The 11,366-nt window shown below is 38.0% G+C and overlaps 1 protein-coding gene across 1 annotated transcript; it reads left to right on the top strand.

Annotated features, from left to right (window-relative positions):
* Positions 1 to 246: 246 nt before the first annotated feature.
* Positions 247 to 7,548, top strand: LOC127857183 (uncharacterized metal-dependent hydrolase YcfH-like). The gene is made up of 3 exons (XM_052393599.1): positions 247 to 888; positions 4,285 to 4,366; positions 7,415 to 7,548. Exons 1-3 carry the CDS (start codon positions 247 to 249, stop codon positions 7,546 to 7,548), a joined length of 858 nt encoding a protein of 285 aa, XP_052249559.1.
* Positions 7,549 to 11,366: the final 3,818 nt, after the last annotated feature.

The following is an 11,366-nucleotide window of genomic DNA, read 5'->3' on the forward strand; positions in this document are numbered from 1 at the left end:
CTATAAGACACAAGGGCCCAGGTGATGGCGTCGGCTCAAGTGGCAGCGTCGATTCCAGAGCCCGGGTCTTTGGTGGACGAGTGTGAAGGGGGCAATGAGGTGGAAACCTCACCTGTGGTTCGTGAGTCGATTTCGGCTAGGAATGCGGAACTCACCGCATTCGACAGCCACTTTCACTTGGACCGCAGTTGAAAGGCGACCAAGGTTTGTTCTATTGAGGCGTTGGTGGGGCATACCGTGAGGTCAATGCCTGAGGTAACGGTGCGGGTAGATGGGGGAATTGCAGTTTTCTGCAATCCACCCAACTACCCAAGGGAATATCCCAGTGTCACTGGCTTCGGGTCGGCTGTCGGGGTGCATCCTAAGGCGCCTCTAAGGGACGTTAACGGTGTGGTAGGACAGGTGGAGAGAGAATTGTGGAAGGATGGGGTGGTAGCGCTTGGAGAGATCGGTTTAGACCGATCCGTGCCTGAACGTGAGTGGAGTAGGCAGGAGGAGATGTTTGTGGGGCTGTTAGAGTTGGCTTGCCCTAGGCGACCAGTGATTTTGCATATTCGGGGGCAGGACACGTACTCTTGTGAGGCTAGTGCCCTTGCTCTCCGTCTCATGCAGAAAAACGTAAGTCCGACACAAAGAATACACCTCCACTGCTTTACGGGAACTCTTGATCAGGTTCTGAGTTGGTCCGTCGGATTCCCTTGGTGTTACTTTAGCATCTCGGGTCTGGTTGCTCGTTTTGATGAGGTGCAAAAGTCAGCTGTGCGAGGGATTCCGGCCGATCGACTTCTAGTGGAGACCAACTCTCCCTACTTGCGAGTCCTGAGTAATAAAGACAATACTCCGGCGTACGTAGGTGAGGTTGCGAATGCTGTGGCCCAGATCCGAAAGGTGACCCTCGGGGAGATATTACGTACTACTGCTGAAAACGGCAGACGTCTTTATAACCTGTAGGGGGATCGGATACTGGAAATAGTCTGTTGGCGAGTTGGGGTTCGAACCATATGAGGGTGCCACGTTTTGGGGCGCCCTTTAACTAGTGGTTGAGGCGGTCGGATGTCTGTAAGATACTAGCCAGGAGGTATTGATAGTGGAATGTGTACGCTATATGTCAGACTGGAATTGGATCATGTCGTTATTTAACTCAATAATGAAATAGGAGTAAGGTCAAATATTGGAATATGGGTTAGGATTCAGTAAAGTGGTCTGTGCTTAAGGGAAGGAAACGTTTAGTTAAATAATTAAATGAACGCTCGGGTTTGTTTAAATAAACTACAACGGTCAAACGGTGAATGGGTAATGCAATGGAAAAAAACTAGGACAGAATTTTTCCGGTCTGTAAGTATGATATCATGTTGTTTGGTCTTGGGACGTGGTATGGGGGTGTGGCAGACTGTCTTGGTGGGGTAAAGAGGAGGGCTATATAATGGGGAGGAATATGGTGAAATTTACCGGACTGTCAATGGACCATCCCGACCGTTTTCCCCAATTGCCCATTTTACCGACGAACGCGCTAATGACGTAATAATGACGACAGAGAGTATGTGCAGTAAACAACCTTTTGACAAAACGTTCTGTTTTCTGACGGAGGGTTATTCTGCGCTGTACATACGCTGTTGACAATTGAATCAACTCCAAACAACTTGCTAAGGTAAGTTCATTAGTGTTTTATTGCATAAGCACTATAACATCCTTTCCCGCCTTAAAATATTCGTATATAATATTATCAATTGAATGAGATTTATTTATTCCCAATATTTGTATTGCCTTTCGTATTTCTTCCTTTGTAAATAAACTATCCAACTCTTCAGATGTCAGTGACGTCATTTTATCTGTAATGTGACGTGTTGTTTTGTATGATGTATCTTTTCAGGGCTATATCAAATTTACTATACAATATAAGATTTCAACATGGAATTTCATGAGTGTATAGTGGCAATGATGATAATTGCATTTCATTACCTTATACGAAGAAATTATCGTTTGTATGTAATTCCATGTTAACATTGTTTGGTTCTTGCTAACACCGCTAGAGGCAGCTCCCATTTAAAATCATGTCGGGAACAGAAGAATGTTCTCATCACAAGTAAATCATCCTTTTTTTTAACATTGTATCAATTGATTCGAGGCCAATGTTAAAAACAAATATTCTGTTAATATTTGTAGTTTTCTTGAAACTTGTCTATAATATAAAAGTCTTAGAGACGATATGCAGGAGGTACCAGTCATTCACACTAGCTAAAGGTCAAGGTCACACTTAAAGGTCAATAGTTAAGAAAGTCATTGTTTTTTCAAGACGTCATATTCTCTATTCCAACTGAGGTCCTTTCGTGAAAATTTATTGTTACTCAGAATGAGTCCAGACGTCATGAGTCGATCGCAACGTATAATTATCAAAGGTCAATCTTTAAAGGGGTCTTTTCACAGATTTTGGCATGTTTTGAAATTTGTCATTAAATGCGTTATATTGATATATGTAAACATTGTATATAAAAAGCTCCAGAAAAAAATCAAGAATAAAATTAAAAAAGCAAAAGGTATCCTCAGCAGGATTCGAACAACTGACCCCTGGAGTCCTGGAGTAAAAAGTCTACCACTTAGACCACTCGACCAACCTTCCGGATACAATACCAGACGTATTTGATACATTTTATAAGCAATCCTCATAGTTTCCCAAAATATAACGACAACAACAGAACTCTCCAAATTATTAATTCGTTTTGCGTTGCAACGCTTTATAATTTTCGGGTTTTTAAATCGTCAAAAGATGCATATAGTCACTTTTAGAGCATGGTAAATGTTCAGTATTGCTGTTGCCTCACAAATATCATAACTAAAACGAAAATTTGCGAATCTGAAACAACTTTGTTCAATTTTGTCAATTTACCCAAACGTGAAAAGGCCCCTTTAAGGTAAAAACATATCGGCGGGGAATTAAGCTGTATTTAGACTTGTTATAATAATTAAATCAAATACTACTACTACTTCTACTACTACTACTACTTCTACTACTACTACTACTACTACTACTACTACTACTACTACTACTACTACTACTACTACTACTACTACTACTACTACTACTACTACTACTACAACTACTACTACTACTACTAATACTACTACTACTACTGCTACTACTACTACTAAAAATAATAATAATAAAAGTAGTAATAATAATGATTATTATAATAATAATAAAATAATAATAATAATTATTATTATAATTATTATTATTTTATAATAAAAATAATAATAATAATAATAATTACGAATAATAATACAAAATAATAATACTAATAATACTAATATTTTTTATTGCTGTTGTCGTTATCTATATATATCTTATATATAATCACATATACATATTATGATTATCATCACCATTATCGTTTTTGTCATTTCCTCATAGATGTTTGTAAAATAAATAAATGACTACATATTGATATTTTTTCAATCTTATTTAATAATTAAGGGTTGTTTGCAAATATATTCTAAACCGTTAATAAAAGTCCATATTCAAATCGAATTTGTAGACATAGCACCCGTTCATTTACTGTTAACTGCTCGAATAAATTAGGGAAATGATACTTACCACTTCGTTGTTTATGTAATTTGCGCTTTTTCTACTTTTATAAGGATGTTAAATCGAAATTAGTTCGATATCTGTTAGAGTTACTTAATTAAATCGAATGTAAGAGTCTTGCAAACAATAACTGAACGCAGCCTGGAATGCAAAACAAAAAGGTCAAGGGTCGGAAGGAAAAACATTTAACAAAGGGTCGGTTGGATTATTGACCAACCAACCAAACAACTTGTTTTTACCTGATAAATATATGTTCATTAATGCTTGAATCTATGGCACCATTTTGCATCAGGGCGTAATGGAAGTTTAACCACATTTCTTCATAACCTCTAAGTAATCTAAAATCGAAGCTCGCTAAGATTTGTTTACAGAAAGTTTCGCTTATTTGTATAACGAATAGCTAATCTTTTATTCTATTGCATGTTGATTTTTTCAATGTATGTATGAATAATTGACTGTGCGATTTCTATGATGATACTGTTTCTAGAGTGGCATTTATTTATATTACCTATACCTATATAAACGATTTGACTGTCGCCCCAGAAGACCACATCTTTTGTAGAGAGGATTCCTTGTATGCGTGAAGCAAGACGAGCGCCAATCAAAGCAGCCATTAGTTCTAATAACGGAAGTGTGAGCGTTTTTAATGGAGCAACTCTGTTCTTCGCCATAACTAATGAAGATTCTCTCCCTTTACATAGGTAGGCTACTGCTCCGTAAGCTTGAATGCTGACATCGACAAATACGTGCATTATGGGGAGATCGTCTGCTTCATGGTGGGAGGTATGTTTGTCGTCTGCATGATGCAAATATCGTCGGGGGAAGGAAATCGTAGTCACTTCGTTGAAATCTTCTGCACGTGATTTCCATTTCTCTTGTAAATTGCTCGAAAGTGGGATGTCCCAATCAATTTTCTCTTTCCATATCTCTTGCATCAAACTCTTGGCTCGCACGGTCACTGGGCTCAGCAGTCCAAGAGGGTCATATATGCGTGAGGAGTATTGAAGGATGGATCTCTTAGTAGCGTTCTCTATGGCAGGAATATCACGTGGTGCATATGACAAATCATCTGTAACTGCATGCCAACGCATACCCCGACCTTTGGTGATTGTGTCGTTGTCAAGGCAACCTTCTGCTTCCGCGAGTTCTCTTAGACGGGGACTATTTGACAACCATGACCGCAGGTTGAATCCGGCTGTAGTCATCAAATCGCGTGCTTCCTGGAAGTAGGTTAATGCTTCCATCTCGTGCGAAAAGCTTGGCAAAACATTGTCTACATACAGGTCTCTTTTCAACGTATCTGCGGCGTTGACATGGGAATTCATCTGTAGATGTTTCAAAAGGACGGCATTCAGTATAAATGGCGAGCAAGTTGCGCCAAACAATACAGCTTTAAACCTGTAGGTGATTAATGGGCTTTCATGGTCGTTGGGGTTACTTAGCCAGAAAAATCTCGTCGAATCTCGGTCGTTTTCGTGTTATCTCACGTTCAAAAACGCTTTCTCTATATCAGTGACTACGGCGTACTGGTGTGTTCGAAATCTCAGGAGTATAGCTGTCAAGTCAGTGAGGATAGGTGGGGTAAATTCAAGGCAGTCGTTTAGGCTCGGGGATTCACGTGCTTGTCGACAACTGCAGTCGTACACTAATCGGATGGGTGTAGTGAGGGAATCTTTCTTGACGCCATGGTGGGGTATAATTATAATGGACTTGCTGGGTCGGTTGGGAATCTTCTGAGACCTTCTCAATAAAGCCTCGTCTCTCCTACTCTTCTATAATCTGTGCGTACTTCTGTAAGATGAAGGGGTCTTCACAAAGACGCTTGATAGTGGCTTCAGTCCTTCTCTTCGTGACACCGTAGTTGCTTTGTAACGATGGGTGATCCTGTTTCCATGGTAATTTTGCACAGTACTTGCCATCGGAAAACGATATGAAGTTGTCTTGGTAATTTTGATGATATTCAATGGCTGTTTCATCTTTATCGGCTGCGTGTATTCCAATACTCTCTAAATTTCAGAATCGTTCAAGCGCCATTTCTTCAGATTTGTAGGACTGGGGTATCATGACATTTAGGACAGTGTTCATTGGTCTATTGGGATAATTGCTGTGTAAGGGGCCAGAAAGAAGATATCCGATCTTTGACTTTACTGCTGTAGGCCCGTCTCCGCGTATAACGTCATCTTTTACCACATTTCAGTAATGGTCTGCTTCGATTAATAGAGAAATCTCAAAATTACAGCCGTCTGTAATAGTGTGGGCAAGTTTCAATCCTCGCAAATAGGGCAAGTTGGACGCAGCATTTCGTAATCTAGTGTTCATGGGCGTGGCAATGAGTGGGACAATCAGGACTTTAAGAGGAATTTTCTTACTTTCCTCTGCGTGTAGGTAGATAGTAGCGTTGTCTATGTGCTGTACTTGGTTCGTTGCGCTTCCAAACGAAGATATGCTCATTTCTTCTGTTGAATCAGGGACAATGTTCAATTTCTCGGCCAGCTCTTTGGTTATAAATGATCTTTGGGCACCTTCATCAAACAGAATGTTAGCTTCAGCATCGTTGAAATTATAACTTATTGTGGCTTGCGCTGTTTTCAATAAACTCCAGTCTGTATTTTTGTATAAGTGTTTAGCACTGAAGCATCATGGGAAGGGTTTTCGGACGTGGAATTGTGGGACGCAGATTCGGACTTCCGGTCACATGTGCTCGTATGATGCATTAACGGCATCTTCCGTTTGACGTACACTGAGCAACAAAATGGGTTGATAGACAATTAAATCACAGTTGTTTCCCTTTGACTATCTTCCGCCTTTCGTCTACGCTTGTGATCTTTTTACATTCCGTTGTAGAAAGGCTGTCGTCGCAAAATACACATTTCACCTCATCTTTTCGTGTTCGTGTAGAATGGACCGCGTTGCTAGGTCTCTGATTTCCGTTCATCCTTTTAGGCTTCGTTCCGGTATAAAATGAGGCTGTAGCGTCAAATGTGTACATTTCACTGCTATGTCCCTGTGGCATTCCCGCTTCTATAATATTGATTTCTTTACTAATCGCCCGTCTAAGATCACTTAGAATCCAATTTGCATCTCCATGATCACGAACCAAATTGTGTCGTATTTACGCCGGAAGCTTCCCAATAATAACTGGTACCAACAATGTCCCGTATGTGTCCTGGATCTGTCCTAGCGATTCAAGCCCACGGATATATGCCTCCATCTTATCTTGGAAAATTCTCAAGCTCTGTAAATTGTTACTGCGCGATGGTGTTTCTAACAATCCCTGCATATACGCATTTATAATCTTGTGAGTTTTACCGAACCTTTCCCTGAGTAAATCTACAGCTTGCATATAGTTCCCGTTGGTAAGTGCAAATCCCTCAATCGTCCGCGCGGCGCTACCCTCCAACTGTGACTTCAAATAACTAAACGTCTTGACGTTGGACAAGTTGATATTAAAATGGACCGAGGACTCAAAGGAATCCCAGAAAGACTGCCACTGTAGGATATCACCGTTGAATGTGGGTAAGGACAATTTAGGTAATCTATGAAATTGGGAAGAATTTGAATTTATACCTGTCAGATGAATGGTATCGACTGGATTACGTAACGCATGTATATTTCTGTTCTCCAGTGTAGTTGGTGTATCGTCGGGATGAAATGTCGTCTGTTGAATTTCCAACCTCGTATCCGCTTGATCACGCTGTGCATCCAAGGGATGAAATGTCGTCTGTTGACCTCCTAAACCCGTATCCCCTCGACCACGCAGCGTATCCATGGGATGAAATGTCGGCTGCTGACTCCTTATGCTCGTATCCCGTTGATCACGCTGTGCTAAAGGGATGAAATGTCGTCTGTTGACCTCCTACACCCGTATCCCCTCGACCACGCTGCATATCCATGGGATGAAACGTCGGCTGCTGACTCCCTATGCTCGTATCCCGTTGATCACGCTCGGCGATAAGTGTGCCTAATTTCATGCGTAAATCCATCACGTAAATATCTGTTTCCACAATTTCATCTTCAATTTCTTCAGTGTCCGTGTTTGATAAGATTTTTTCGTTAAACGTCTCTAGCATTTCCACTTTTGTCTTCATTTTTTTTAGAAGTATGTTGATTTCTATCAGCGTTCCATTCTCTTTCTTTTCTTCGATTTTCTCCAGCAAAATAGCGATTGTGCGTTTAGTACCTCCTCTATTTGATCGTAACTTCTGTAAATTCATCGTACTTTCAGTGTATAATCACGGCACCAAAATATTAAGACTTTTTAAGTGATAAGGCGTTGTGTTTAGGTTCGTTCCTTTAATTCAACTGACAATAACAAACTAATAGAATATGACGTTAAAACAACGTTACATAAAGTGGCGCGGCGTTACGGCGGCGTTACGTTAACGCGCCAAAACCGCGACAAGTTCGACTTCAAGATAGCGTGACCGCGTAAAACTTAACCTTATTGTACTGTCCTTAACCTAACTCACAAATTGCATTTCTGATTGTCATAAATAATTTGGACCCAAAATATTATGAATTGAATACATATATATTTGTTACACGGAAAATGGATTATTGTCTTTATAAACGCCTATATGAGGAGTTTCCAAAACAAATTTAACGAATTTATATTTATATATTAAGACGATGTACTATTTTAAAAGAATGCCTGGCTGTCTCTGCTTCTTTCGTACGTCCTTGTGTCTTTTCGAAACAGTCCAGCATTTTTGATGATATAAATAATTATAATACCTTCTATGAAAAAAAGGACAAATGAAAGCCCTTACAGACTGCACATATTGCATTTGTATATATATACATAGGACACGTAATAACTTTATTAACTAAATTACCTACACACAGCTTTTCGTATTTTATTATCTAAAAGTTAGTTACTTATTTGAGCTCAGCCGAGAACCAGCTATTGTGATCACTCTATGTCCGGCGTCCGTTTGTCCGTTTGTCATGCGTTTTGAGTCATGTGTCGTCAACCTTTAGCTCGTTATCACACACGATACCACATGTTTATCCAATCTCGATGAAACATGGTTAGACTGTTCATCAAGGTCATGTTTGAATCTGGGTCAAGTTAGGTAATTAAGTTTTATCTAGGTCAAGTTTACGATAATGGGCGTGCCTTTAACTAATGTTAATACTTCGGATTCATCGTGGCCCTTTCGTTATCATATAAAAATCAATAGTTCTAATGTTTCATTTCAATGAAATTAACATTGGTGTATAATGGTTACGGTAGCACCAACGTTGTAATAAATATCAACAAGATTTAAATTTGTAAAAAAATCCGACTTTATGAAACAACTGAATTACACCGGTATTTTGTCGGTTTATTATTTCGTTCTATGCCATGATTAGGGTATCCGCATACTATTAGAATAGGTTATTATCGAATCTAATGGGCCGATTATCGAAATAAAATATAAAAAAGTCCCTGTTAAATGAGGTATTGCATTTCATCGTCCTAAGTTCTGTATGCTATTTACGGTACGGTATGACCTGATTTATGTATACTGGTTGTTTACATACATTGCAAAATCGTATGAGCATTTTGCGTTGGGTTTTTTCCCGGATTTAAATTAGTCTGTTGCGGGCGTTGCTAGTTTTTCTCTAACGAAACAAATATCGCACTATATGACGTGAACACGTAGTCAGACTTGAATATATATATTTATAGACAAAATGTGTCATTGGTTTAGGTTTTAACACAAATATTTAACAGTTTATGTAAAATAGGAATAATATTATTTCAGCGGAACAAAGAGTTAACTAGCATTAGCCTCGAACCAAATGCGCCTAAAATGGGGAAATTAGTATTTTAGTCCAATTTTCCTGGAGGTACTGAAAGAAGAAATATAAACAAATCTAGCAACATGTTTGTTTGAAACCGCGATATATAGTTTTGGAGCATATGTGACGCCATCAATCAAAGCATTTCAGCATGCAATAATTTTATAAATAATGCATGATTTACTCAATTTGTAGTTTTCGTGGGTAATTTGCGCCGTATATTTAATCTATCTTGTTTTGTGTACAATACACATTCATATAAGATCATTTATGTATCTCGATTGCGGCAAACGCTTTCATGCGGTGTTTTCCGATGCCAATGGTCATTTTATTTGCGAGGATTTTCGTGTCTGTTATCGTAGTAATTCAATACTGAACAGCTAGAAGTTATAAGCTCCTTTTAGTTCAGGATGGATTTTGAATTGGCAGTGCTTATAAGGTTGGTGATCGATGCTTAATCTAAGTTTTTGGACATTAAAACAATAATTAAAAAAAATATTGTACGAAAATTGAGATACAAAATAGCTCGTGTAAAGCTAAAATAATGTCAACGAACCACTCTAGAGGCAACAATTTTTACCCAATCTTAATAGTACTTGGTCAGAATGTTTAATCTAATAATATCCTAATAATATCGAAACAGGGTCAAGTACATTAAACAACTTCGTCATAAGGTCGAATGTTAAATAAGCCTTGTTACCACTAAATACACCATAGTTATGACATACTGTTAATGAAGCATCATCAACATATTTATCTGTACAATATCAATACCAAGTTTTATTCTGGGTTAGAAGCGGGTCAAACTATAAAGTGAAGTCTTCGAAAGAAAAGCAAACTTGAACTCAGGCGAGCCCTCCAGGGGCAATCCTGACTCTCTTGCTTTGAAATATAAGTAAAATCTAATAACTTGTTTGCACTATTCTTAACCGGAAATGAAAATAATCACTTCAAGTAATGATGGACGTTTTAAGCGGATTAAAATGACTCGTTGCGAACCATCGTGATTGTGTTAATGAAATCACATGCGTATGGTAAAAACTATGCAATTTAGGTGCGCGGAAAGTTGAAAAACTGCACTTTCGGTATACGGACCAGTGAAAAGAGTGCTATTTCGTTTCACAGAAAGGTTAAAAACATAAATTCTTTGTTTTCAGAACGGTGAAAATAATGTAATTTTGGTTTGGGGACAGATAAAAATAATGGAGAACTACATCGATTTTAACATTATATAATAATTATAACATTTATTTTCGTTAATTTCCGCAGAGATCAAATGTAATAAATACAAATTTAATAAAATAAGAGGAACACAATGTAATATGTATAAATAAATATATATAGAAATATATATCTGACTTGACAGTGTAAACAAACAATTGTAAAATGAAAAATACAAAGTACAGAATTATGAAATAAAACATGCACGATAAAAATTGACATAAACCGATTCTTACAACATTTCTACTTAAATTAATTATTACTTTTATGTAAAATTGATAAATAATGATCAAGTAAAATATTATAATCACAGTATTCCCCATGTAAAGTCATCAAAACCAGTTTCATAAATATCTATGTAAAGGCTACACATGCATTACTACGAACACATTACCCATGTAAAATATCAAAAATATTTTATTTTTACATAAATACTTATCACTATTTTCTTCGACGGCAGCCTAAAACAAAATCACTGAAGCATTATAATCGACAATACATTTTTAAGGAATGAATGAAAATCCTGTAGAGTTGTAAAATACTGTGTGCATAGTTCTGGCAGTACTTTGATTTTCTTATTTGTCCTGCCCCTGACGCTTTCGACCCCGTAAACCTTCAGCACCGAATCGACGTCATTTACTAAAAGATTCGTTAGGTTCTGCAATAACATTATCTTGTCAGATGCGGGATATTTCTTCATACTGTCCTCGATTGTTAAGAAAGTTTCTTGGAATTTCTTGAGGTGATCCACGATCTTTTTAACGTATTCTTTGCC

The sequence above is a fragment of the Dreissena polymorpha genome, chromosome 14, assembly GCF_020536995.1.
Source record: "Dreissena polymorpha isolate Duluth1 chromosome 14, UMN_Dpol_1.0, whole genome shotgun sequence".
Classification (NCBI taxonomy): Eukaryota; Metazoa; Mollusca; class Bivalvia; order Myida; family Dreissenidae; genus Dreissena; species Dreissena polymorpha.

What these genes read in the sequence shown, in the direction of transcription:
- LOC127857183 (XM_052393599.1), top strand. Translation starts at nt 247, where the DNA reads ATGCCTGAGGTAACGGTGCGGGTAGATGGGGGAATTGCAGTTTTCTGC. An exon ending in CTGTGGCCCAGATCCGAAAG is followed by an intron (nt 889 to 4,284) that starts GTGACCCTCGGG and finishes CCCTTTACATAG; the next exon opens with GTAGGCTACTGCTCCGTAAG. An exon ending in CGTCTGCTTCATGGTGGGAG is followed by an intron (nt 4,367 to 7,414) that starts GTATGTTTGTCG and finishes GCTGTGCTAAAG; the next exon opens with GGATGAAATGTCGTCTGTTG.